This window comes from Saimiri boliviensis, chromosome 11 (genome assembly GCF_048565385.1).
Source record: "Saimiri boliviensis isolate mSaiBol1 chromosome 11, mSaiBol1.pri, whole genome shotgun sequence".
NCBI lineage: Eukaryota > Metazoa > Chordata > Mammalia > Primates > Cebidae > Saimiri > Saimiri boliviensis.
The window spans coordinates 37,578,154-37,600,980 of NC_133459.1; the positions used below are offsets into that span (position 1 = coordinate 37,578,154).

General features: G+C 41.1%; 1 protein-coding gene across 1 annotated transcript; it reads right to left on the reverse strand.

Moving 5' to 3' along the window:
* Window positions 1–965: 965 nt before the first annotated feature.
* Window positions 966–21,717, reverse strand: RRAGC (Ras related GTP binding C). Its single transcript, XM_003937032.4, has 7 exons — window positions 21,362–21,717; window positions 18,761–18,964; window positions 17,581–17,780; window positions 14,225–14,339; window positions 13,460–13,602; window positions 8,056–8,204; window positions 966–2,489 (listed from the first exon to the last, which is right to left on the reverse strand). Exons 1-7 carry the CDS (start codon window positions 21,596–21,598, stop codon window positions 2,338–2,340), a joined length of 1,200 nt encoding a protein of 399 aa, XP_003937081.4. The 5' UTR covers window positions 21,599–21,717; the 3' UTR covers window positions 966–2,337.
* Window positions 21,718–22,827: the final 1,110 nt, after the last annotated feature.

The following is a 22,827-nucleotide window of genomic DNA, read 5'->3' on the forward strand; positions in this document are numbered from 1 at the left end:
TCCTTATCCCTCTGCTCCTCAGTTTCCAAAATCTGAAAAAGGGGAGCAGATTAGATAGTATCGCGAGAGTTTTTTCAAGCTGTTTCTGTGATTTCCCCTTCAGAATTAAAACAGCTTCCAAAGTAGTCCAATTATGAAATTTAAAGATATTTCGATCTCTATCTTCCTCCCACTGATAAAACTTATATCTATTTTTCTCTGATTAGTTTAGACCCAACGTGTTTGTAGAGATGATTTAAGAGACTTTTAAGAGTCAAGGAGTATGTCAGCAACTGGAGGAAACAAAAAACAAGCTGACACTGGGACAATTTAAGTGTGTTCTACCTTCACTCATCTTACTCCTTCTTAGCTTGGATAAAATCATTCATGATGCCAGAACCAGGATATTCCCCACCATGCATGAGATGTGCTGATATGAAACACTCAACCAAAAATATGTTCACCTGAGCTTTGATTTACTACTCTAAAGCAGAAATGGTCAGGGAAGACACAGAGCCATGAAACTCCCACATTGGGATAGAACTTGAAATTCTGACACCTAAGAAATATTAACCACATGAAGCAGTAAAAGAAAAAGAAATGGGCCAAGCACGGTGGCTCACACCTATACTCCCAACACTTTGGGAGGCTGAGGCCTGCAGATCACCTGAGGTCAGGAGTTCAAGACCAGCCTCACCAACATGTAGCAACCCCAACTTTACTAAAAATACAAAATTAGCCAGGTGTGATGGTGCATGCCTGTAATCCCAGCTACTCAGGACGCTGACGCAAAATAGCTTGAACCCAGGAGGCGGAGGTTGCAGTAAGCCAAGATCGCGCCACTGTACTCCAGCCTGGGCAACAAGAGCAAAACTCCGTCTCAAAAAAAGAGAAAAAGAAAAAGAAATGGATGAGGAAACGGCAAAGTGAGACAACCCAATGTTCCACCACCACCCTCTCATACCTCAGGCAAGGAGAAAAACTGGTTTTGGAGTAAATACATTTATTGATACCCATTTCATATATAGTTCAATGAAATAATCTATAAATATAAAAAGCATTTTTCTTTTGGATATCACCATGGTCCATGTAAATACTCAACAGTCAGAATCATCTGCAGGAAGCACTCCAAGTCACACTGTTAGCTTTACAGACCTGAATATACATATTGCATTAAACAGTGGCACTTATGTACTCAAGTGGTCCAGTGGCTTTGGAATCTACGCCTACTGGGTATGTGGAACAGAAATAATGTGTTAGGTTTAAATCAATGGAAAGGGTATCAACCATCAACAAAAGCAACAATTATGAATTAATATCCTAGGCAAAGAAAGTACCACAGTTGACACTTGGTGTCAGAATACTGGAGACAAAGTATGTAAAACAATGCCTGTTGCAGCACCACGTGCTCACTCCAACTCCCAGTGGACAGTCCCCCAGTGCCTCAGGGTCACTCGTGGTCAACTAAATGCAATCAAGAAGCTCGGTAGCTTAGAATAAAAGGTATGTAGAGGCTGATATCAAGATTAAAGAAAAGTAAGCTCAACATTTCAGTGACATAACGAGTTTCTCCCCTAGAAGGGGATTGTGGGAAAAACTTATTTTTAATTCCCTTTGTTACACTGAGCATGATCATTTATCTAACGCAGAAGAAAGAACCCAGACATCTGGAACCCAGAACAAAGGTGCAAAACTTTTCTTCCATTTCAAAGTTTTTTCAACACTTCCGAGGGAACTAACGCAACCACTGTTGAGCCTTGCTCTCTACCTGATGCAGCATAAAATTTTCTCATTTCTTCAATATAGGAATGTCTTGCTGCAGACTGTCTTCCAAATTAGCAAGCAAATGCATTTAAAAGGTCTTAGTTGTGCAATGTCCAAAACTGAAATCTGAGAGGCAGTGTTAGAACCTAAGCAAGGCAGAATTTTTAGTCTACTCAAATGAACGCCTAAGTGAAGCATATAAAAATTCAGTCTTTTCTATTATTTTCAACTGGAATTGACGGCAACATTCCCTGGTAAGAATGGGTAACTGCTGTTATCTCCAGGTCCAAAATATCTCAGCTACTTAAAGTGGACCCAAAAGTGGAGAAACACACACTTGAGTTCTGTGGTCGCCAGAAATTTTTTTTTTTTTTTTTTTTTTTTTTTTTGCCATTTTTCAAAAAAGAAACAGTAGCTTCAGTTGTGCACCACCAGATGAAGGGGTTTTCATCCAAATGAGAAACTCTACCCCTTGTCTCTAGTGGGACAGGCACCAGATTCCCACAAGCGGCAGCTCCCATGTCCTGTAGCACATGGCATCTGACCCTGGAGTGAGGAGTAAGCTGGCACAGAGCCCCGATGCTGGGATTCAGACTAGATGGCGTTCCGTGGCGTGCCATTGTGTGTCAGCGCTTTCAGACTGGAGGCACTAGTCTGGTGACCACAGCTTCTGTGAGAAGTCACACCCACCTCAAAAACCTCATGAATAGCTTTTCGGAAACAGTGGAAGTTGTAGTCTATTAAACCTGCAGGAAGGAAAAAGAAAAGAATGCCTCCTGAATCGTCAATTGTGAAATTACCTATTTGGGTTTGCAGCCAAAAATAACTCTGATAAACACTGGTTGGAAATTCTTAAGCCTCCAAACTAGATAGCAACCTTTTCGATCCTAAGAACAGCTGGTCATCATATATATGCACCATCACAACGTTCTGGCAGACAACAAACGCGATTAGACCCCCACCTTGGCCAAATTAACACCTCTGGCATCCAAGCTTCAAATGACTCAATTCACATTCAAGAAAAGTAAAATATTAAAATACACTGTGTGGCCTGCTTGAACATAGTGTGATCTTTTAATAATTTATATTTGATTTGATCAAAGTCATTAAATACTTATTGAACAGCACGACAGAGGGTACAATATGTCAAAGGAAACAGCAGATATGGTCCATGCCTTCCAGAAAGGATATGCTAGCTGGGGCATAAAGCCAAAATACGAGAAACAAACTAAAACAATCTGGTGTCAAATTGACTACAAATGTAAAAGAAATCCAAAGAAAAAGCCAAGTGCAGGGCAAAGTAATCAATTGAAAACTTCAGGGACAAGAAAGAACTTTGGAAATATAGACACGATTTAATTAGGCAGAAAAGGGGAACAAAATCACAAGAAAACTGTAGAGAGCTGACAATGAGAATACAGCACAGGTGGAAGACGGGAAAGAAACGGTCTGACTGGAGAGCGGGGCATCAGAGAACTCCTGGTAGGAAATACTAGGAATCAGGTATACTGAATAAGTAGGTGGCCAAATTAAGGTGGTCCTTCAAACTCAGAAAAGAAACAAACTATAAAAGACAAGTTTTGATCAATTCAACTACATTAAAATTTACTTCTGTGCCAAATGTAAAATAAAACAAACAAGGAAATTTGAACACCGGCCAGATATTTGATGATACCATTAAATCGCTGCTAATTTTGTTGTTTATTGTTTTAAAAACCACTACCTTTTAGAGATACCTACTGAAATCTGTATAGACAAAATGATTTAATGTCAGGCATTTGCTTCAAAATAATCCAGTAGGGAAATTGGTATAAATATGAAACACGATTGGCTATAATTTTGATAACTGTTGAATCTGGGCAATAGATTAAAAGGCTTTTATTATACTATTTTCTCTACTTTTTCATACATTTGTCAGTTTCCACAACAAAATTAAAAAGATTAATAATCTATAATAACGGGGAAGCTCTCCAGGAAACATGATTGAAGTATGTGGAGATGAGGGCTGAACCTAGAAGCTGACAGCATGGAGATTCCTTGTGCTGCTCTACCTTTGTGTACATCTGAAAATTCCCATAAACAAATTTTTTTTTTCTTTTTTTAGAGACAGGGTCTCACTCTGATACCCAGGCTGGAGTGCAGTGGTGCAATCATAGCTCACTGCAACCCCAAACTCCTGTGCTCAAGTGATCCTCCTGCCTCAGCCTCCTGAGTAGACAGGACTACAGGTGCGAGCCACCACAGCCAGCTAATTTTCTAATTTTTTGGTAACAGGGTCTTGCTATCTCACCCAAACTGATCTTGCACTCCTGAGCTGAAGCATCCTCCTACCTCAGCCTTCCAAAGCACTGGGATTACAGGTATGAGCCATCACACCCAGCCTAAATAAACATTGTTTTAAGATTAAAATGGTTAGGAGCCAGGCACAAGTGATGTACACCTGTAATCCCAGCTACTTGAGAGCCTGAGGTGTGAAGACTCTTTGAGCTCAGGAGTTCAAGACCAGCCTGAGCAACACAGTAAGACTCCCATCTCAGAATAAAAACACAAATAAAAAAAAAAAATGGAGAAAAATAAGGAACTGCTAAGAATCAGTGCAAAACAAGATAAATATATGTCAACAGGTAAAATATGAAAGAAAAAATCTGAATAGCCATGAAAAGGTACTTGTCACGAAAAGATACTTGCTTTAACCAGTAACTAAATAAGTAAAAATGAGAATCAAATAAGATACCCTTTCACACCTACCAGATTGACAATAATTAAACAGTCTGACAATACCAAACATTATTAAGGATAAGAAGGGATAAGAACGTCAGATCAGTCCCAGCCAGGGGTAAAATGGTGAACTCACTTTGGAGAGTTGTTTGGCAATATCTTTGTTAGTCAAAGATATATGTACTCTGTAAATTCCACTCCTAAATGCATACCCTAGAGAAAGTCTCCACATGGGCAAAGGCAAACTTGTTCATGAGCATTTGTTGCAGAATTATTTGTAATTTTTAAAATAGTCCAAATATCCAGCAACAAGAAAATAAAATGTGGTATATTCAACCCATAGAATGCTATACGGCAGTAAAAAGGAACGAACTAGAACTATGTGTCATCAATCTGAATAAATCTCAAAAACCACCTGAATGAAAAGAATCAAGCAATTTGCAGAAGACTACTTATATTTTGATATCATTTATACAATACTCTATTATTTAGGGATAGACAAGAAGTTAAAAAATAGGAAAAATAAAATACATATAAACTCAAAGGAAGAGATTTCAATTGAGAAAAACATATAGAACACTTCAAATGGGTAGGCAGTTGGCTCTCATTTGTAATCCTGGCACTCTGGGAGGCTGAAGTAGGACAACTGCTTGAGGCCATGAGTTCAAGACCAGTCTGGGCAATACACAGCCTTATCTCTATGATGGTAGCATGAGCCTATAGACCCAGCTAGTCAGAAGACTGAGACAGGAGGATCTCTGGAGCCCAGGAGTTTGAGGCTACAGTGAATTATGATCATGTTGGAGCAACAGAGTGAGATTCTGTCTCAAAAACAAGACTTCAACTGTATTTGTCATTTTAGTTCTTAAGCTGAAAGGTAAAAATTCATGTTTTATTTTACCCCAAAATTTGTGAATATCTGAACTATTCCATCAAAAACTCAGGCACAAGAGGGAGGACTTGTAAATAACAGCGTTACTGTAGTTCCTTGAGTAGTTAAATAATATTAATTTTCTGAAAACAAGTCTGCCTTTGGGATAAAAGATGATATATACTATATCATCCACATATATGTCAACTGCATGAATATTACCAAGCTAGAGACTACTGCAGCAGCACTGGCCTGAAGCAATGAGAACCTGGAGTAGAATCACTGACAGTAAAAATGGAAAGAAAACCCAACAAACATTTCCAAAAAATGATCAGATTTGGTGAAAATTCAGTATAAACAACATAGTAGAAAAAGGAGGTCACGAAATCTCCTCTGTGAACCAGTCAGCAAGGGCCCCTTCAGCAATCACACCACATAATTACCTGACTACACGATAACTACAATAACTACGCTTGGACAGGAGAAACTAATGTAACTAGTAACAGAAGTACGGCAGCCAAGAGAATCATGAAAAAGGGGAAATACTCATCCTCCAATGATTGACACGATATTGATGGTAACAATCACATAATTAAGAGAAGACATCCTACTAATAGCTCCAAACATGGGATGGGAGCATGAGCCCAAGTCATAGCTGGAGATGTGAATTTTTCAATCACATAGAGAAGATTAACTGAAACCATGTATTGGATGAGCTGACCTAAAGAATAAACAAGCAGAGGCCGGGCGCAGTGGCTCATGCCTGTAATCCCAGCACTTTGGGTGGCCGAGATGGGTGAATCACCTGAGGTCAGGAGTTCGAGACCAGCCTGGCCAACATGGTGACACTCCACCTCTTAAAAAAAAAAGAATAAGCAAGCAGAAAGACAAGACCTGGCTCTGACAAACACTCAGGACTGGGGGTGGGGGGGGGGGTGTGAAAAAACCACCAGAAGAAACAGGAGAGGTGGTCAGGAAAACAAACACACAAAATATCCCAAGAATTCAGCTTCAGGGAAGCAAAGAGAGAAAAAAGCTTTGAGAAAGGAGTGACGGACAAGATCACATGCTCAGAAGGCTGCAGAGTAAGAAAAGGCCACTGAATGCAGCAAGAAGGTAACCTGGTAACTTCTAAAAGTCTAGTTTCTATCATCAGAGGGAACAGGAAACCTACAGAATGGGAGAAAATTTTTGCAATCTATCCATCTGACAAAGGGTTAATATCCAGAACCTACAAGGAACTTAAATAAATTTACAAGATAAAAACAAACCACCCCATCAGAAAGTGGGCAAAGAATATGAACAGACACTTAAAAGAAGACATTTATGCGACCAACAAACATATGAAAAAAAGCTCAACATCACTGGTCATTAGAGAAATGCAAATCAAAACCACAATGGGATACCACCTCACACCAGTTAAAATGTCCATCATTAAAAAGTCAGGAAACAGCAGATGTTGGAGAGGATGTAGAGAAACAGGAACACTTTTACACTGTTGATGAGAATGTAAATTCAACCACTGTGGAAGACAGTGTGGCGACTCCTCAAGGATCTGGAACCAAAAATACCATCTGACCCAGCAATCCAATCACCGGATATATACCCAAAGGATTATAAATCATTTTACTATAAAGACACATGTATACATATGTTTATTGCAGCACTATTCACAATAGCAAAGACTTGGAATCAACCCAAATGCCCATCAATGATAGACTGGATAAAGAAAATGTGGCACATATATACCATGGAATACTATATAGCCATAAAAAGAATGAGTTCATGTCCTTTGCAGGGACCTGGATGAAGCTGGAAACCATTATTCTCATCATTCTCATCATTACCTTTTCGTTCCAACAAAGGAACAGAAAACCAAACACTGCATGTTCTCACTCATAAGTGGGAACTGAACAATGAGAACACATGAACACAGGGAGCGGGGCATCACACACTGGGGCCTGTCAGGGAAGAGTGCTGGGGGAGGGAAAGCATTAGGAGAAATACCTAATGTAGATGACAGGTTGATGAGTGCAGCAAACCACTATGGCACGTGTATACCTAGGTAGCGAACCGGCGAGTTCTGCACATGAATCCCAGAATTTAAAGTATTAAATAAATAAATAAATAAAACAGACTTGCTCAGATGCAAGCCAAACTACAGGCAGTTAAACAGGTAATGAAAGCATCAGAAAGGCTAGTAAAACCTTGATTTAAAATGAAAGATCAAAAAAAGAAAGGAGAAAGTCTGGACTATGTATGAAAGGGAAGGGACAAAAGCAGTTTGAGTTTTTTTTTGTTTGTTTGTTTGTTTGTTTTGAAATAGTCTCACTCTGTCACCCAGGTTGGATTGCAATGGCACGATCTCGGCTCATTGCAACCTCCGCCTCCCAGGTTTAAGCGATTCTCCTGCCTCAGCCTCCAGAGTAGCTGGGACACAAGTGCATCATGCTGCCACGCCCAGCTAATTTTTGTATTTTTAGTAGAGGCAAGGTTTCACTATGTTGGCCAGGTTGGTCTCGAACTCCTGACCTCATGATCCACCCGCCTCGGCCTCCCAAAGTGCTGGGATTACAAGAGTGAGCCGGCACACCCGGCCTGAGCTTTGTTTTTCTAATAGCCATTTGCCTAACACTGCAATTATTATTTTCTCTTGTTTTCAAGAACCTGAGATGTTATGGCAAAGAAATTAATATAAAAACAGCTTTTTAAAATGCCATTACCTTTTCGTTCAAAGCTTTCTTCCCTAAGAATGCAGACCAGTGCCAAAAATTTAGTCACCTCCTTTAAATAAAGGACAGTTGTATTATTCAGCTTGATAATGGCCATAGATTCTTTGTCATAAGCACTTCCACTTCCATCTTCCTTTAACCTATTTTAAAAGAAAGTACTATTCATTACAGGTTTCACATCTAGGGATCCGCCACATTTAATTTGCACAATGATATCCCCCCAGTTTCCCGAATGTCTTTGGGAAAGAATACTGGCTTAAATAGAGACAGAGAGTGTGTTGTTAAGGTATAGTGTTCCTAAACACAGAAATCTCAGGGATTCCTATTAGAAACAACAAGATAATCAGACATTTGGAGAAAAGGGTGCAAACATATGTATATCTTAACCAGGAAAATGACAGCATTACCAACATCTCACCAGGTGGGGCTACTCACCCCCGAGACTGTGTTCTGTAAACCCAGCTGAGGTGTCTCCTCTCTTTACTGCCCTCAGATCACAGGGCCCCTCTGGGACCTGCCGCCTCACTTAGGTGAGCTCCTTCAAGGCATATTCTATATGCCAGGTCAATCACATTTTCACAGAAAACATATTTTTTGCTTCCTCACAAAAGCAAAAAAATATTTAGACTATACAAGAACAGTCTCTGGTAGAGATCAGTAGGGACTATGTTGAAATCAACAACTTTTAAAAAAATATGGATTCAGAGTCTTTTTCTGATATACTTGCCTATAAAAATCTAAAGGTTACCTAGCCATTGCTAGAAATTAAGAGTTGTCAAAAATGCTTTTAAAAAAGTATTTGCCTTCAAAAACAAAAAAGATGAGGGAAATATACTAGAAAAAAAAAAAAATGTTGGCTGGTCGCAACAGCGCACACCTGTAATCCCAGCACTTTGGGAGGTCGACGTGGGTGAACTGTCTGAGGTCAGGAGTTCGAGACCAGCCTGGCCAACATGAGAAACCCTGACTCTACTAAAAATACAAAAATAAAAAATTAGCCAGACATGGTGATACATGCCTGTAGTCCCAGCTACTCGGGAGGCTGAAGCAGGAGAATTGCTTGAACCAGGGAGGCAGAGGTTGCAGTGGGCCGAGACTGTGCCCCTGCACTCCAGCCTGGGCAACAGAGCAAGACTGTCTCAGGGAAAAAAAAGAAAGAAAATGAAAATGGTAGGAGTAATTGGTAATTCCTTTTGGTAGTAAAACAACGTACCTTTTTTCTCCTATTTTCATTTTTCTGTATTTTCCATGCAGTTTTTAATGAACTGGGGTCCGGCTTATTTTTCAAACTATTCCAAGGCTTACAATTTACTTTCTCTTATGGTAGCATGAGCCTGATCCTCATATTCCAAGCCTTACAATTTACGTTCTTGTATGGTAGCATGAGCATGAGCAAAAAAAGTTTTAGAACTTTGAGTTCTAAAAAAGTGAGCATGGTGGGTCGTGCCTGTAATCCCAGTACTTTGGGAGGCTTGAGGTGGGAGAAATGTTTGAGCTTTGGAGTTTGAGACCTGCCTCAACACGAGAAAACACACACACACATTTTAAGGTGACAGAAATAACACTAAAACAGTTGTTAGTGGTTGTCTTTGGTAGTGGCTCGTTACTACTGTTTTCATTTCTCTATATTTTCCTTCTGTATTTTTTTTTGTGAAGTGGGGGCTTATTTTTACAGTTTACCTTCTCATACATTTCTTTGATCCTCACAACAACCCTGAGGACACGAATAATTATTATTTAACCACAAAAGTCCTTTCTGCAACAAGCAAAAGTAAACTACACAAATACAAACAGAGGACGATGCTCATTGAAAACATACAGAGGCCAGGCACAGTGGTGCATGCCTATAATCTCAACACTTTGGGAGGCCAAGGAGAATCACTTTGGCCTAGGAGTTCAAAGCAGTCTGGGCAACAAAGTGAGACTCCATCTCTACAAAAATATCCAAAAGTTAGCCAGGTGTGGTAGCACACACCTGTGCTCCCGGCTACACAGAAGGCTGAAAAAGGACTGCTTGAGCCCAGGAGGTCGAGGCTGCAGTGAGCTGTGTTTGCACTACTGCACCCTAGCTTGGGCAACAGAGTGAGACCCTATCTCAAAAAAAAAAAAAAAGTAAGAACTGAAGTTCATTAAAAATGAAGTGATCTCCTGGCAAAGTCAGGTCTCAAACTTAAAGAGTTTTTAACTCAGTTCCATGCAGTTTTCAGTATCTTAACTAATATAAAGTTAATTTGGGAAGGCAGAGTGGTGGGGAAGTTGGTTTCATTTGCTTTTAAGAGTAAAAAAGAAAACTACTTCCTTCTAATTGGAGAAGAGGAAGTTATAAGTGCTATGTGTTTTCAGCTTATAGTTAAGATGCCCTATGTAGATCCTTTCCTGTACCACATGAAAAGTGAGAACAAGAACTAACTCTGACAAGAGGTTCGAACATAGACAACCCTGATGATGATTCCCTAACCAGCATCCACAGCCAGCAACTGTAAGAAACTATAAAGTTCCTAATGTCAACCCACTATATGATCTTGAATCACACACTAACATGAGAAAGAAATTAGAAATGCACATTTCTATTCACAGTCTGGAGATTAGAGTGACTTCATTTGGCTGTGATTAATAAAATTAAGAATAAAAATATGTTAATGACCTTAAAATGCTTGCTCCAAATCTGTAAGGCATAAGATCTGCTTTCTATGTTTATCTGTTTTAATGGTTTTTAGGACTATTAGGAAAATATGCTTATCCAAATCTTAGTCAAAATAATGCCAAGGCAGGCCAGGAGTGATGGCTCATGCCTATAATCCCAGCACTTTGGGAGATCAAGGCAGGGGTACTGCTTGAGAGTAGGAGTGTGTTACCAGCCTGGGCAACACAATGAGACTCTGTCTCTACAAAAAATTAAAACTAAAATAGGCCAGGTACAATGGTTCACACTTGTAATCCCAGTACTTTGGGAGACCAAGACAGGAGAATCACTTGAGTCCAGGAATTCAAGACCGGCCTGGGCAACACAGTGAGACCCCATCTCTATAGAAGTCAAAAATTGGCAGGCATGATGGCACATGCCTATAGTCAGGAAGATCACTTGAGCCTGGGAGGCTGAGGCTGCAATGAGCCATGATTGTGCCACTACGCTGCAGTCTGAGTGACAGACCACATCTCAAAAAAAAAGGAAAGAAAAAAAAGTTAGCTGCTGTGTGCCTGTAGTCCCAGCTACTCAGGAAGCTGAGATGGGAGGATCACTTGAGTCTAGGAGGTTGAGGCTGCAGTGAGCCGTGGCTAGAGTGCAGTGACACGATCATAGCTCACTGCAGCCTGGAACTCTTGGGATCAAGCAGTTCTCCTGCCTCATCCTCCTGCTTAATCCCCCAAGTAACTAGGACCACAGGTGCACACCACCACACCCAGCTAACATAATATACTTCATTATGTATAAGGTATTTAAAAATGTATCTAACAGTAAAAATAAATTTTACAGTTAAATTTGATTTTCATATTATAAAAAAGTTGGTTGATACAAATTTGATTTGTTTTAAAGAAAAAGCAAATGTTCTACTTATCCATTTTTTAAATTAGAAATGGGAAAATATGAAACTTTCCTAAAAAATATAATAAAACTGGGCCAGGCTCGGTGGCTCACACCTGTAATCCCAGCACTTTGGGATGCTAAGGAAGGTGGATCACGAGGTCAGGAGATCAGGACCATCCTGGCCAACATGGTGAAACCCTGTCTCTACTAAAATACAAAAAAAGAAAAACTTAGCTGAGAATGGTGGTGCACAGCTGTAGTCCCAGCTACTTGGGAGGCTGAGGCAGGAGAATAACCAGAACCCAGGAAGTGGAGGTTGCAGTGAGCCAAGATGGTGCCACTGCACTCCAGCCTAGTGACAGAGCAAAATTCTGCCTCAAAAAGTTAAAAAATAAATATATATATATTTATATTGTATATATCTATATATAAAATATATATATTAAACTGACAATGTCTCATTTTCATTATGTAAAGAATTAAAACAGGTCAGGCTTGATGGCTCATGCCTGTAATCCCAGCACTTTGGGAGGCCAAGGCAGTTGGATGACAAGGTCAGGAGTTCAAGACCAGCCTGGCCAACATGGTGAAACCCCATCTCTACCAAAAATATAAAAAGTTAACCAGGTATTGTGGCGAGTGCCTGTAATCCCAGCTACTCGGGAGGCTGAGGCAGTAGAATTGCTTGAACTCAAGAGGCACAGGTTGCAGTGAGCTGAGATCATACCACTGCACTCCAGCCCGGGTAGCAGAATGAGACTTCATCACTCCATCTCAAAAAAAGAAAAAAAAAGAAAAGAAAAGAGAGCATGTAATCACAGAGTAAAAGGAATAGACGAACAGATAAAGCATAGAAAAGACAAATGTACTCTCCTACTCAGAGGTAGCTGGGGAAAGACACTGAAAAATCGGGCAAAAAACCAAAGTGAAGAGAGTCAGAGGTGGAAAGACATTTAGACTAGATGGAGCAGAGAGAAAACACAGGTAGTAGATAATGCTAATGCATCTGAAAGCAACTTGAGAATGCTGCTGTTAGTATACCAGGGGAATCTAGGAAGTCAGAAGGTGCAGAGAATGTTATTATTAACCTTTTTTTTTTTTTTTTTTTTTTTTTGGTAAGGTTGCCCAGACTGGTCTCAAACTCCTGGCCTCAAGCAATCCTCTCACCTCAGCCTTCCAAATATCTGGGATTATGGGCGAAAGCCACTACAACCTGGCCATTATCAGCTTTTGAAAAGCCAGTAAATTCTCCAAAGTTTTCACTGTCCTCTGGCCTATTCTGCAAAATCACTTGCTGGCTGCCTTTCATAAATTTCTATATAGATTTGGGAAATTTACATAAAGGAAGAGCTCAAATTTTAGAGATTTTGGAAACTTGTATATATGGGTCAGATTTTTATATGTGTAAGTTCTTCCAACATCCACAATTCTAATTACCATCTTTGCTCTATGAAAGATTAAGAATCCCTAATTCCACAAAGCCTGAGATTAAATCAGGAATCAGAACTTACTTTGTTATTCAGACCATTTTAAATAAAGTAACTTAGTTTTTCAATCTAGCTAAGTCCCAGTAGTGACGAGATACTGTGCAACCCTCCCCCATTCTCACAACATCAGGAGAAACTTGCAGTGATAAACAAGTCCAGTTCTAGTCATGCTTTCCAACTTTTCTTAGCCATTCTCTGAAAGAGTGAGACCCAGCAGCACAGTTCCAGAGAAATCATGCTCCAAGTTAAAGCACTATGGTCAGAACAATCCCACTGCATGCAGTACTACTTGCCAGAGGCCTCAGAAATTAGTCTCCTGGACAAATCAAGCTAATAGTTTCCCATCTGTCTGAGATCTTGCAGGAATATGCATATAACTTACCCATATATACAAGACACATCAATTACAACATCGATCATGTCACAGCAAAGTTCATAAGATTGCATATCCACAGGGGAACTGTCTGTTGCAATGTAGATTTTGCTGACAACATCAAAGAGAAAAGCTTTTTCAATACCTGAATTCTTGGAAAAACAAATGGGAAACTGTTCAGTATTTTTTAAAAATCACCATTTACAACTTATCAAAAACCTTGAATTATTGGATATGCAAGAACATTTTAAATTATATAACCAGATACCAAAAAACAAATAGCAGTTGCTTGAGAGACTCTTCTATTACCCAAAGAATGAAAGTGGAATTCCTTCTCTACTCTGATTTCCTGACATAATTTCCCAAGTTAAATGTTCTTCTTCCTCTTTATTCAAATGAATTATTTTCTAAGATATCACCAAAAATTTAACAAAAAAAAACATTAAAAATCAAGCAATGCTACATTTTCAATAATCCTCTTATTAATATAATCAATCTCTGATTTGAATCACCTTGCTCTCAAGAAAGGCATTATGTGGCAATTTACAAAACATAAAAGAATTATATTTTGACATCAACACCTATTTAAGAATTCAGAAAATAACTCAAGCAATATTTTATGTTATCATTTATTTTACATGTTAAGCAGGTCATTAGTCTTTGTACTTGATTCAGATTAATTCAAGACATTTTTTGGAAAAGCTGAAAACAAAAATTGGTTCACAAAAATGTAATCAGAAACTACAGTCAATTAAATATAAATTTCTCACTTACTGATATAAAGATATTTAATAGGTTTTCCAAGGTCGGCAGTTGTGGAATAAGTTTCTGCACCACCTTACTAAAGGCTTCAAATATTGAATGGTCATAGATACTAGTCAAATAAAAGCTGAAAAACACAACATAGCTTGATTAATTTGAAAAATACCTTATGTTATGTGACAACTATTATAGTATACAAAACTTGAAGTTTCTTAACATTTGATTTCAGTGAGTTCAATAAAGCCTCTTTAACTTATCTACCATGACCATCACTCAAGATGGCAAATGCACTTTCCCACCTGGCTTGTAGCTATCCATCTCTTTACTGTATTGACACAAAGAGCAACTGAAGTAGTACCCAGAAAAGGATTTTCAGATACATAAACTCAAATATTCACCTTATGTCTTTGCAATCTGATCCAAAAAGCTTTTTTAAGCACATAACTGAGACCAAAAATAAGACCAAAAACCGAGGAAGCTAGATGAGTTATGTGACATTTATCAAATAAGAACATAATTCAGGTTTCTACTAAAATATTACCTCGAAAAGTTCTTTCCAGACCAGCCTACCTAAAATAGTACTCCTGTACCCAATGCTTTCAACCCCTTTCCCCTAATTTGTTTTTCTTCACAGCATTGGTAAGTACTTAAAACGATACCATACATTCATATCAGTGCTTTTGAGCTGTGTCACTGAGAATATAAGTTCCAGGGGAAAGAGACTTTGTCAGTCATGTTCCTAGCAGCAAGCCCACTCTCTTGAACAGTGCTCGTATTTGTTGAATAAACAAATGAATACAACTGGTATTAAGAATTTATGTAAAGAATGTATTAAAGAGGATGGGAGTCGGGGCTCTACAGAGAATGGACGAATCTGCAGGAGTCTGGAGGCCTAAAAGGACTTACAGTGGTGAAGTAATACATGTAGATTCAATAAAACATGTATTTGAGAGGGAAGCCTTTAACAATTTAAACACTGTCGACCATTCTATCTGCTTTATCACTCAGGGAGTATACTCTTCCTTACAGTCACATCCATCACACATTTATACATATATATATATGTATTACAACATCAGAGACATAGAACTGTGTATACTACTTTATAGGTAATTTAAAGATACTTTCAAGCAGCTAACCTGAGAACCTAATCTAGGCCATGCAAGGCTCTAATTGAGATGTAAGAGCACTGGAACAGGTAAGACCAAGAAGATCCTACAGGTACTAGGGAGAAAGAATTACTTTGGTGTTTCCTGTAGGCTGAAAGGTGAGCAAAGTAAGAACGAGGCTTGAGGTGAATAGGGACAGGGAGAACCTGTAAGACACAGTGCATTTTAGGAAGATAAGTTTATAGAAACTGAAATGAAATGGAGCTTCATCCACAGGGCTGCTAGTACTCAATAAAAGCTTTTTTTTTTTTTTTTTGAGACAGAGTCTTGCTCTGTTGCCCAGGCTGGAGTACAGTGGCACAATCCTGGTTCACTGCAACCTCCACCTCCTGAGTTCAAGCGATTCTGCCTCAGCTTTCCGAGTAGCTGGGACTATAGGTACACACCACCATGTCAGGCTAATCTTTTGTATTTTTAGTAGAGATGGGGTTTCACCACATTGGCCAGGCTGCTCTCAAACTCCTGGCCTCAAGTTACCCACTAGCCTCGACCTCCCAAAGTGCTGGGATTACAGGAATGAGCCACTGTGCACAGCATAAATAAATGCTTGATGCAAAATTCTACTGAGTTAACAAAGTCTAGGACCCTACATGGTACTGAGGAAGGGGATAGCAAGTGCCACTGGGGTGAGATGCCCTGGAAAGGGACACGGACGTGGAGTAAAGAGAATCAGAAGGATCCCCGTGGAGCACTGGGGAAAACAGGACAAGCATGGCTCAAAATCCAAGTAAAAACTATTAGCAGTGGATTCCCAAAATAAGAAGACTGAATTTTTATGGAGAGGTACTTTCATTTTCTCTTACAAACATTGCTGAATTTTTATTTTTTTAACCATGAATTACTTTCAAAATTTTTAGAAATTTTGAAAGTAGGTAATTTCCAAGCAAACTAGAGGTTAACAAGACTTTTCTTCATGGTTTCCCAGATGAATAACTAAAAGATCCTTGGAGCCTAAGGCCCAGGGAATATTAGGGGTAGGGACAGCAGTTAGCTTGAGCCCATAAAGAAGTCACAACAATAGAACAGAGACAGAGAAAGAACTTGCTGTCTCTCTCCCCTGCTCCCCCTTTAAGCTGCTTCTATCATCAAGAGAATATTTTCTTGGGTACTTTTTAATACTCATTTCTACCTATATCACCAAATAAAATAACCTGTACAAAAATATTCCTCATACACTTTTAGAATGCAAATACACAAATCAATCCTATCTAGGAGCTATTATTTAATAATAATTTCTTAATAATAGTTACAAACCAATAGTCCTCTAAAGTTAACAGCAGCCTTATACAAAAGTATAAGATAAACCCACCTAAGCCAAACTTTAGAGTTTCATAAAAGTATAAAGTGTTTTAAGGCTGGGCGCAGTGGCTCACGCCTATAAACCCAGCACTTTGGGAGGCCGAGGCGGGTGGATCAGTAGGTCAAGAGATCGAGACCATCTGGTCAACATGGTGAAACCCCATCTCTACTAAAAATACAAAAAAAAAAAAAAAAAATAGCTGGGCATGATGGCGCAGCCTGTAGTCCCAGCAACTCGGGAGGCTGAGGTAGGAGAACTGCCAAAACCCAGGAGGCAGAGGTTGCAGTGAGCCAAGATCGCGCCACTGCACTCCAGCCTGGGTAACAAGAGCGAAACTCCATCTCAAAAGAAAAAAAAGGTATAAAGTATTTTAAAAGGTAAGATATATTAGAGTCAGTCCAGGGGCAGGAGGTAGAAGGGAGCCAGCAGGAAAAATAAAGATGAAGAGTCAATCCGGATTTGAAAGTGTACTCTCTGTATAAGGCCATTCCTACTGAGAAAAATATTGTCTAAGACTCACGCTAAAGCTTTCTACAACAAATGTGACAAATTCACCTCACTGAGGCAAGGGGGTAGGGGGAGTAATGAAATCAAGAGGAAAGAGTCCCAAAGCAGATTTATACCATGAAGAAACAGCCTGACTCCAGTCTCGAGATGAATTTGGAAAAGCACCAATGGAAACACTTCACATGACTTCAATCTCCGGGAAAAGGCAAAAAGTAGGTAATTTCTCAACATCAGCCTCCCAGACAGCTTGGAATTCAACAAAGAGATCAAAAACATAAAAGACTTGGCAAAAGGCATACAGGTAGCAGAAAGCTATAGTGTTTGTAATGACAGAGATGGGAATACATATACACATTGTTCAGGGCTCTCGTATCAAACACACACGTTGTTACCTAAGATGGAGTTTTTCTAGCCCAGCATCGGCAAGGTCATCATTGGCCCTTTGATGAATGTCCCTCTGTGTTTCTATTTTGTGATCATCAGACAGACCATCAACTTTGTGAATAAAAACCTCAAAATTCATGTCTGGGTTAACTTTGTAGGCTTTAGAAACAGTAATGTGAAGTCTTGTTAAAGCCTCCATGTAGTCATCCTGTAAGTCAGAACAAAATACTTTTTAAAAATAAATCTCACAAGTCAAGTAATGAGTTAAGAAAGCCTCAAACCACCTTCTTCTCCAACCACAGAAAATATGCTATCCTAATTATCATCAATATTCAAACAGTCAAATATATTAACTATAGTACTAAATAACTCTTCAATTGTCTTGAGATGAAAAATTCAATTACCAGGTTAATGCTTGTAATTTTTAACACTAATGTAAGAAAGGTAAAAGGAAATAAAACATTTCTTCCCAATATAATTTTTTAAAGTAATCCCAGCTCTGCCATTTATTCGGTGTGTCACTTTAAGCAAGCTGCCTAAACTCTGATCCCAGTTTACTTATCTGTGAGGTCAGAATTACATTATCTACCTAACAATATTGTGAAGATTAAATTAATTAGATCCTGTATGTGAAGGCACCCTCTGCAGAGACTATCACTCAGAAAGCATTCTTAACTAATGCTTAAGCTTATAAAAAGTAAGCTTCTTAAAGGATAGGGACTTGTCCATTCATCTGACTGACTGCCACATGCTAGGCCCCCCACAAATGCTTATTGAGCTAAACTCAATTTGGACAACTAAGTAAACTATTTGCTCTAATATCCACTGACTCAGTTCCCATATTCCTCTTTATGTTATGGGATGGGATCTTTTCAGGGAATGACATTACTATCACTATAGAGTATAGCCACATCTACTAGTAACCAATCAAAATGGAAGGCCAATGTTAGCCGCTCATTAACTAGGACTCAAGAATGTAAGCCATGTCTCCTAATCATCTGATATTCTGTACTTGCATGGTGGCATGCCCGCTCCCAAAGCACCTCTGCCACTGCATCTCTTACACTGTTAGCAAATCCACTGCCTAAGAGATAAGCTACAAGCACATGACAAAGAAGATAAACAACTTTCCTTTGTTTCTACATCTTTTTCCCACCAGGAAAGAGGAGTAAACACATTCCTAACTACCTGTGCATCAATGACATATATCAATGCTCCTGTTCCCCTGAAGATCATCTCATAGTCAAAGGTTGGGTCAAAAAAGTCCATTTGCCCAGGAAAATCCCATATCTGGAAATTCACAAAGGAGCTATTGGAAATGTCATCCTTATAAATCTTGTTGGTACTTTCCAAAAACAGGGTCTCGTTGGGTGACATCTTATGAAACACCACCTGTTAAAAGAAAAACAGGCAACTTTATGAACATTAAACTTCAGAATTTAAATGTAAAGTTCCACCCTGGTTTAACATTTAAAAATTTGATCCCATAGCAAAAAAAATTTTTGAAAAGTAGAAACTGAATGGTGAATCCACTGGTATTCACTAACCCTTTATTTTTGACAAGACACCAAATTAATTTCCATTAAATCTATTTTGAAGCTAAATCTTTCCTATGTTTTCTGCATACTCATTACTAATAGTAGCAATCTCTATCACCTCCACTGGTTTTTCTGGGGGAGAGCTAATATTAATTCTGTCAAAATCTGCTTGAAGATTATAAAACCTTTATAGCTAAAGCTTAAGAACTCTGGTCTATTCAAAAATTACTCTAATGCCTACCTCAGGCTCTGAGGAGTAATTTTAAAAAGTGAAACAGACTGGACTCTGCCCTCACTGACTTTGTAATCTAGTGGAAGAAATAAAAAAGAAGGGGAGTAACTATACCAAGTAGAAAGTGAAAACACCTAGGAGGAGGCCACAGGGACTAACAAAGAAAGATAGCGTCCATGAGAAAAGAAATGTAAAGGCAACTGTTAAGAATCACAATAATCGGTAGCTCACACCTGCAATCCCAGCACTTTAGGAGGCCAAGGTGGACGGATCACTTGAGGTCAGGAGTTCGAGACCACCCTGACCAACATGGTGAAAACCCCATCTCCACTAAAAATACAAAAATTACTCGGGCGTGGTGGTGCACGCCTGTAGTCCCGGCTACTCGGGAAGGAGAATCACTTGAACCCAAAAGGCAGAGGTTGTAGTGAGTGGCGATTGAGCCACTGCCCTCCAGCCTGAGCGACAGAGCAAGACTCCATATCAAAAGAAAACAAAAAAAAGGAATCACAATATTCACAACCTACAAAATTCTAACATAAAACTAAATTCTAACATAAAACTTGCCTCTAACTTTCTAGACGAGAAAAATAATTACTCTCAAAGTTTTCTCAGTAACAAACGTGAACAACGAAAATTAGTCTGCTAAAAATCTACAGTCAATGTACCCAAATTTTGCTGGAAAGGTTAACTAGGACGCAAGGATGTAAGCCACATCTCCTAATCATCTGATATTCTGTACTTGCTGGAGAGGTGAAAATCAAGGTAAATAAAACACAGTACTCCAGCAAATCTGGAAGAAAGCTGCTTTTAAAAAAGATCCCATCTACAAAATACCAGAATCACAGATTTATTTTGGATAGACCTTTGCAACAGAGAGGTGAAAAGACCACGTGCCTGCTGATACTAGTTTTATTACCAGCTTACTCCGCGCGTAATGGGTTTGGCTGATGAAGGAAGTCAACTTTGCCTCTATTTCCCCCTTACTAAACAGTGTAAGCCGGTGTGGTGGCTCATGCCTGTAATCTCAGCACTTTGGGAGGCTGAGGCGGACCGATCACTTGAGGTCAGCAGTTCGAAACTAACCTGGCCAACCCGTCTCTATTAAAAATACAGTAATTATCTGCGCGTGGTGGCGCACGCCTGTAATCCCCAGCTACTCAGGAGGCTGAGGCGGGAGAACAGCTTGAACCCGGGAAGGGGAGGTTGCAGTGAGCTGAGATTGAGCCACTGCACTCTCCAGCCTGGGCGACAGAGCAAGACTCAGTCTCAAAAACAAAAACAAACAACAACAACAACAACAAAAAGAAAAAAAAAGAAAACGTGTACAGCCCTCCATTTGTTGATGAAAGCCCAAAAGTGAAAACAGACTAGGTCTGCAAAATATTCTCAAAGTCTCAGATTTTTATAAACACACACCTACAGGGTAAACATCACCAGTAATTACATTCACCAGGCCACAACTACTGAAATGGGTGCAACCTCACTACCCAATTCCCAGTAACGCTACAGCGAAGTCTCCTTCACACCAGTAGCGAAAGCAAGCATTACAACGCTCCGTGTCTTAGTCACAACTCTTTCTGACGCGGCTCCCTGGGGCTCTGCTGGGAATCCCTGCACACTCAGGTCACCTGAAGTGAGAAGAACAAATCAAAACGGATCGGGGGGTGGGAGGGGAGTCCACGAAGTTCTCCAAGTGAGAACTGGAGAGTGCGTCTCAGTTTCGTAAATGACACAGGGACTGGGTCCCAGCGGAGGTCTTGGGCGGTGCCACCGGGCACCTGCCTCCCTGCAGCCAGTTTCGCCTTCAACGCTCCACTTGGCCTCAGCTGACTTGGGCGTGGACGCAGAGGTCGGGATCCCAGCGCGGAGCCGCGCCTGTGCGCTCGCAAGAGTCGGAGAGAAAGTGCGGAGGGACGGAGCGCAGGAGGGCCCCGGCCGCCACCCTCCCGGGTGTCCCCGCCGCCAGGCACCTGAGCCCCGGGAAGGGGGCGGGGGGCCCGGCGCGGCCCCGCTCACCTTCTGGATGGAGGACTTGCCGCTACGCCGGAGCCCCATGAGCAGAATCCTCGGCTTGGAGCTGTCAGCGCCCCCCGGGCCACAGCCTCCGCCTGCCCCTGCCCCAACCCCGCCGCCCGCCGCCGCCGCCTCCTCTTCCTCCTCCTCCACGCCGTAGCCGAAGTCCTTTGGAAACGAATCGGCCGCGCCGTAACTGCCGGCGAGGGGCGTCTCCTCCGCCCCGTACTGCAGGGACATGGTGCTGGAGCCGCCGCCGCCCGCGCCCTGACAGGCCAGGCCAGGCCAAGCCAAGCCAGGCCGCCGCCTCCCCAGTCTGCCGCCGCCGCCGCCGCCGCCCCCGGCAGCCGCCACCGTCCGGCCCGCCCCCCAGAGCCCGGCTCTCATAGGCCCCGAGCCGAAGCGCAGACGCTCATTGGCCGCCCGAGCTGCCACTCGAGAGCAGCAGGGTAGGTGGTGCCCCGTCACGTGCCGTAATCACCTGACTCGCAGCCGCGGAGGGGGGAGGAGGAGTCACGAGGAGGGCGTCCTGGCCGCGCCTCCCGCCCGGACTCCGGCCCTCTGCCCTCCGCCCCGGCCCAGTAGCACCGCTGGCCGCACCGCTCCCCTGCCTTCTTCCGGGCTCCCAGAGCACAGCTATGGAGATGCCCTTCCGGAACTTGGGGGAAGAATTGATTGTCCTCATCCTACAACTGTACTTGCCCAACCAATATTTATTGACGCCTGCAGTGTCCTGGGTGCCTACCAAGGGGAACAGAACTGGATCAGACTCGGATCCTGCCTGCCCTCAGGTTGCTTGAAGATGAACAGAGAGATCGGACCTCTGTGTAAGTAACTTCGGTATGAAATATTACGTGGGAAGGTCACGGATAAATAATGCTCGGGAGTTGGATGACAACGCATCTGAGCAGATCTAGGTGGATGGATACGGTTGGGATGTGCAAAGGTATGGGGGAGCCAGCCAGACTAAGGGCAGACCTCAGCCAAGGCAGAGTCGTGGGTCACTGTGATAGTTTGTTCTAGCAGGTAGCTGGACCCTGATAGGAAAGCAGATGCAGCCAAGCTAGAACATCTTACCTCCTTCGCAGATAATGGAAACTGCTGCCACTTCAAACCGAACGGGACTCAATTTGCCCTCCTTCCCGCCTAGTCAAAGTCTACTTCTCCAGGAATTCCATCCCCCATAGATCACTGCCTCTTATATGACCTCGTTCAGATTAGAGACGAAAGTATTGAATAATGAAAGCAAACAAAAGCAAATCCTTGTCACCAAGTATGCCTGAGAAATCTAGAGGAGTTTTGTTTTATCTTTGACAATCAGATCCTCTTAAAAGCACAGCCCTATACAATTTTTAAGTACAGGAGTGGAGGTGGGGGGTGCTCCCAGCCCTCCAAGGAGACTGACTTCTTGATTATGAAGGAAAAATTCGCAGATGAGGGCAGGTCTGGGACTTTAGTTTTGTCTGAAT

Excerpts from the sequence above, each read along its gene's own strand:
- RRAGC (XM_003937032.4), bottom strand. The coding sequence starts at position 21,598 with ATGTCCCTGCAGTACGGGGCGGAGGAGACGCCCCTCGCCGGCAGTTAC. Across the intron at positions 18,965-21,361 it reads GCAAGTCCTCCATCCAGAAG|GTGGTGTTTCATAAGATGTC; the intron begins GTGAGCGGGGCC and ends TTCTTTTAACAG. Across the intron at positions 8,205-13,459 it reads GATGTGTCTTGTATATATGG|GTTAAAGGAAGATGGAAGTG; the intron begins GTAAGTTATATG and ends CTTTTAAAATAG.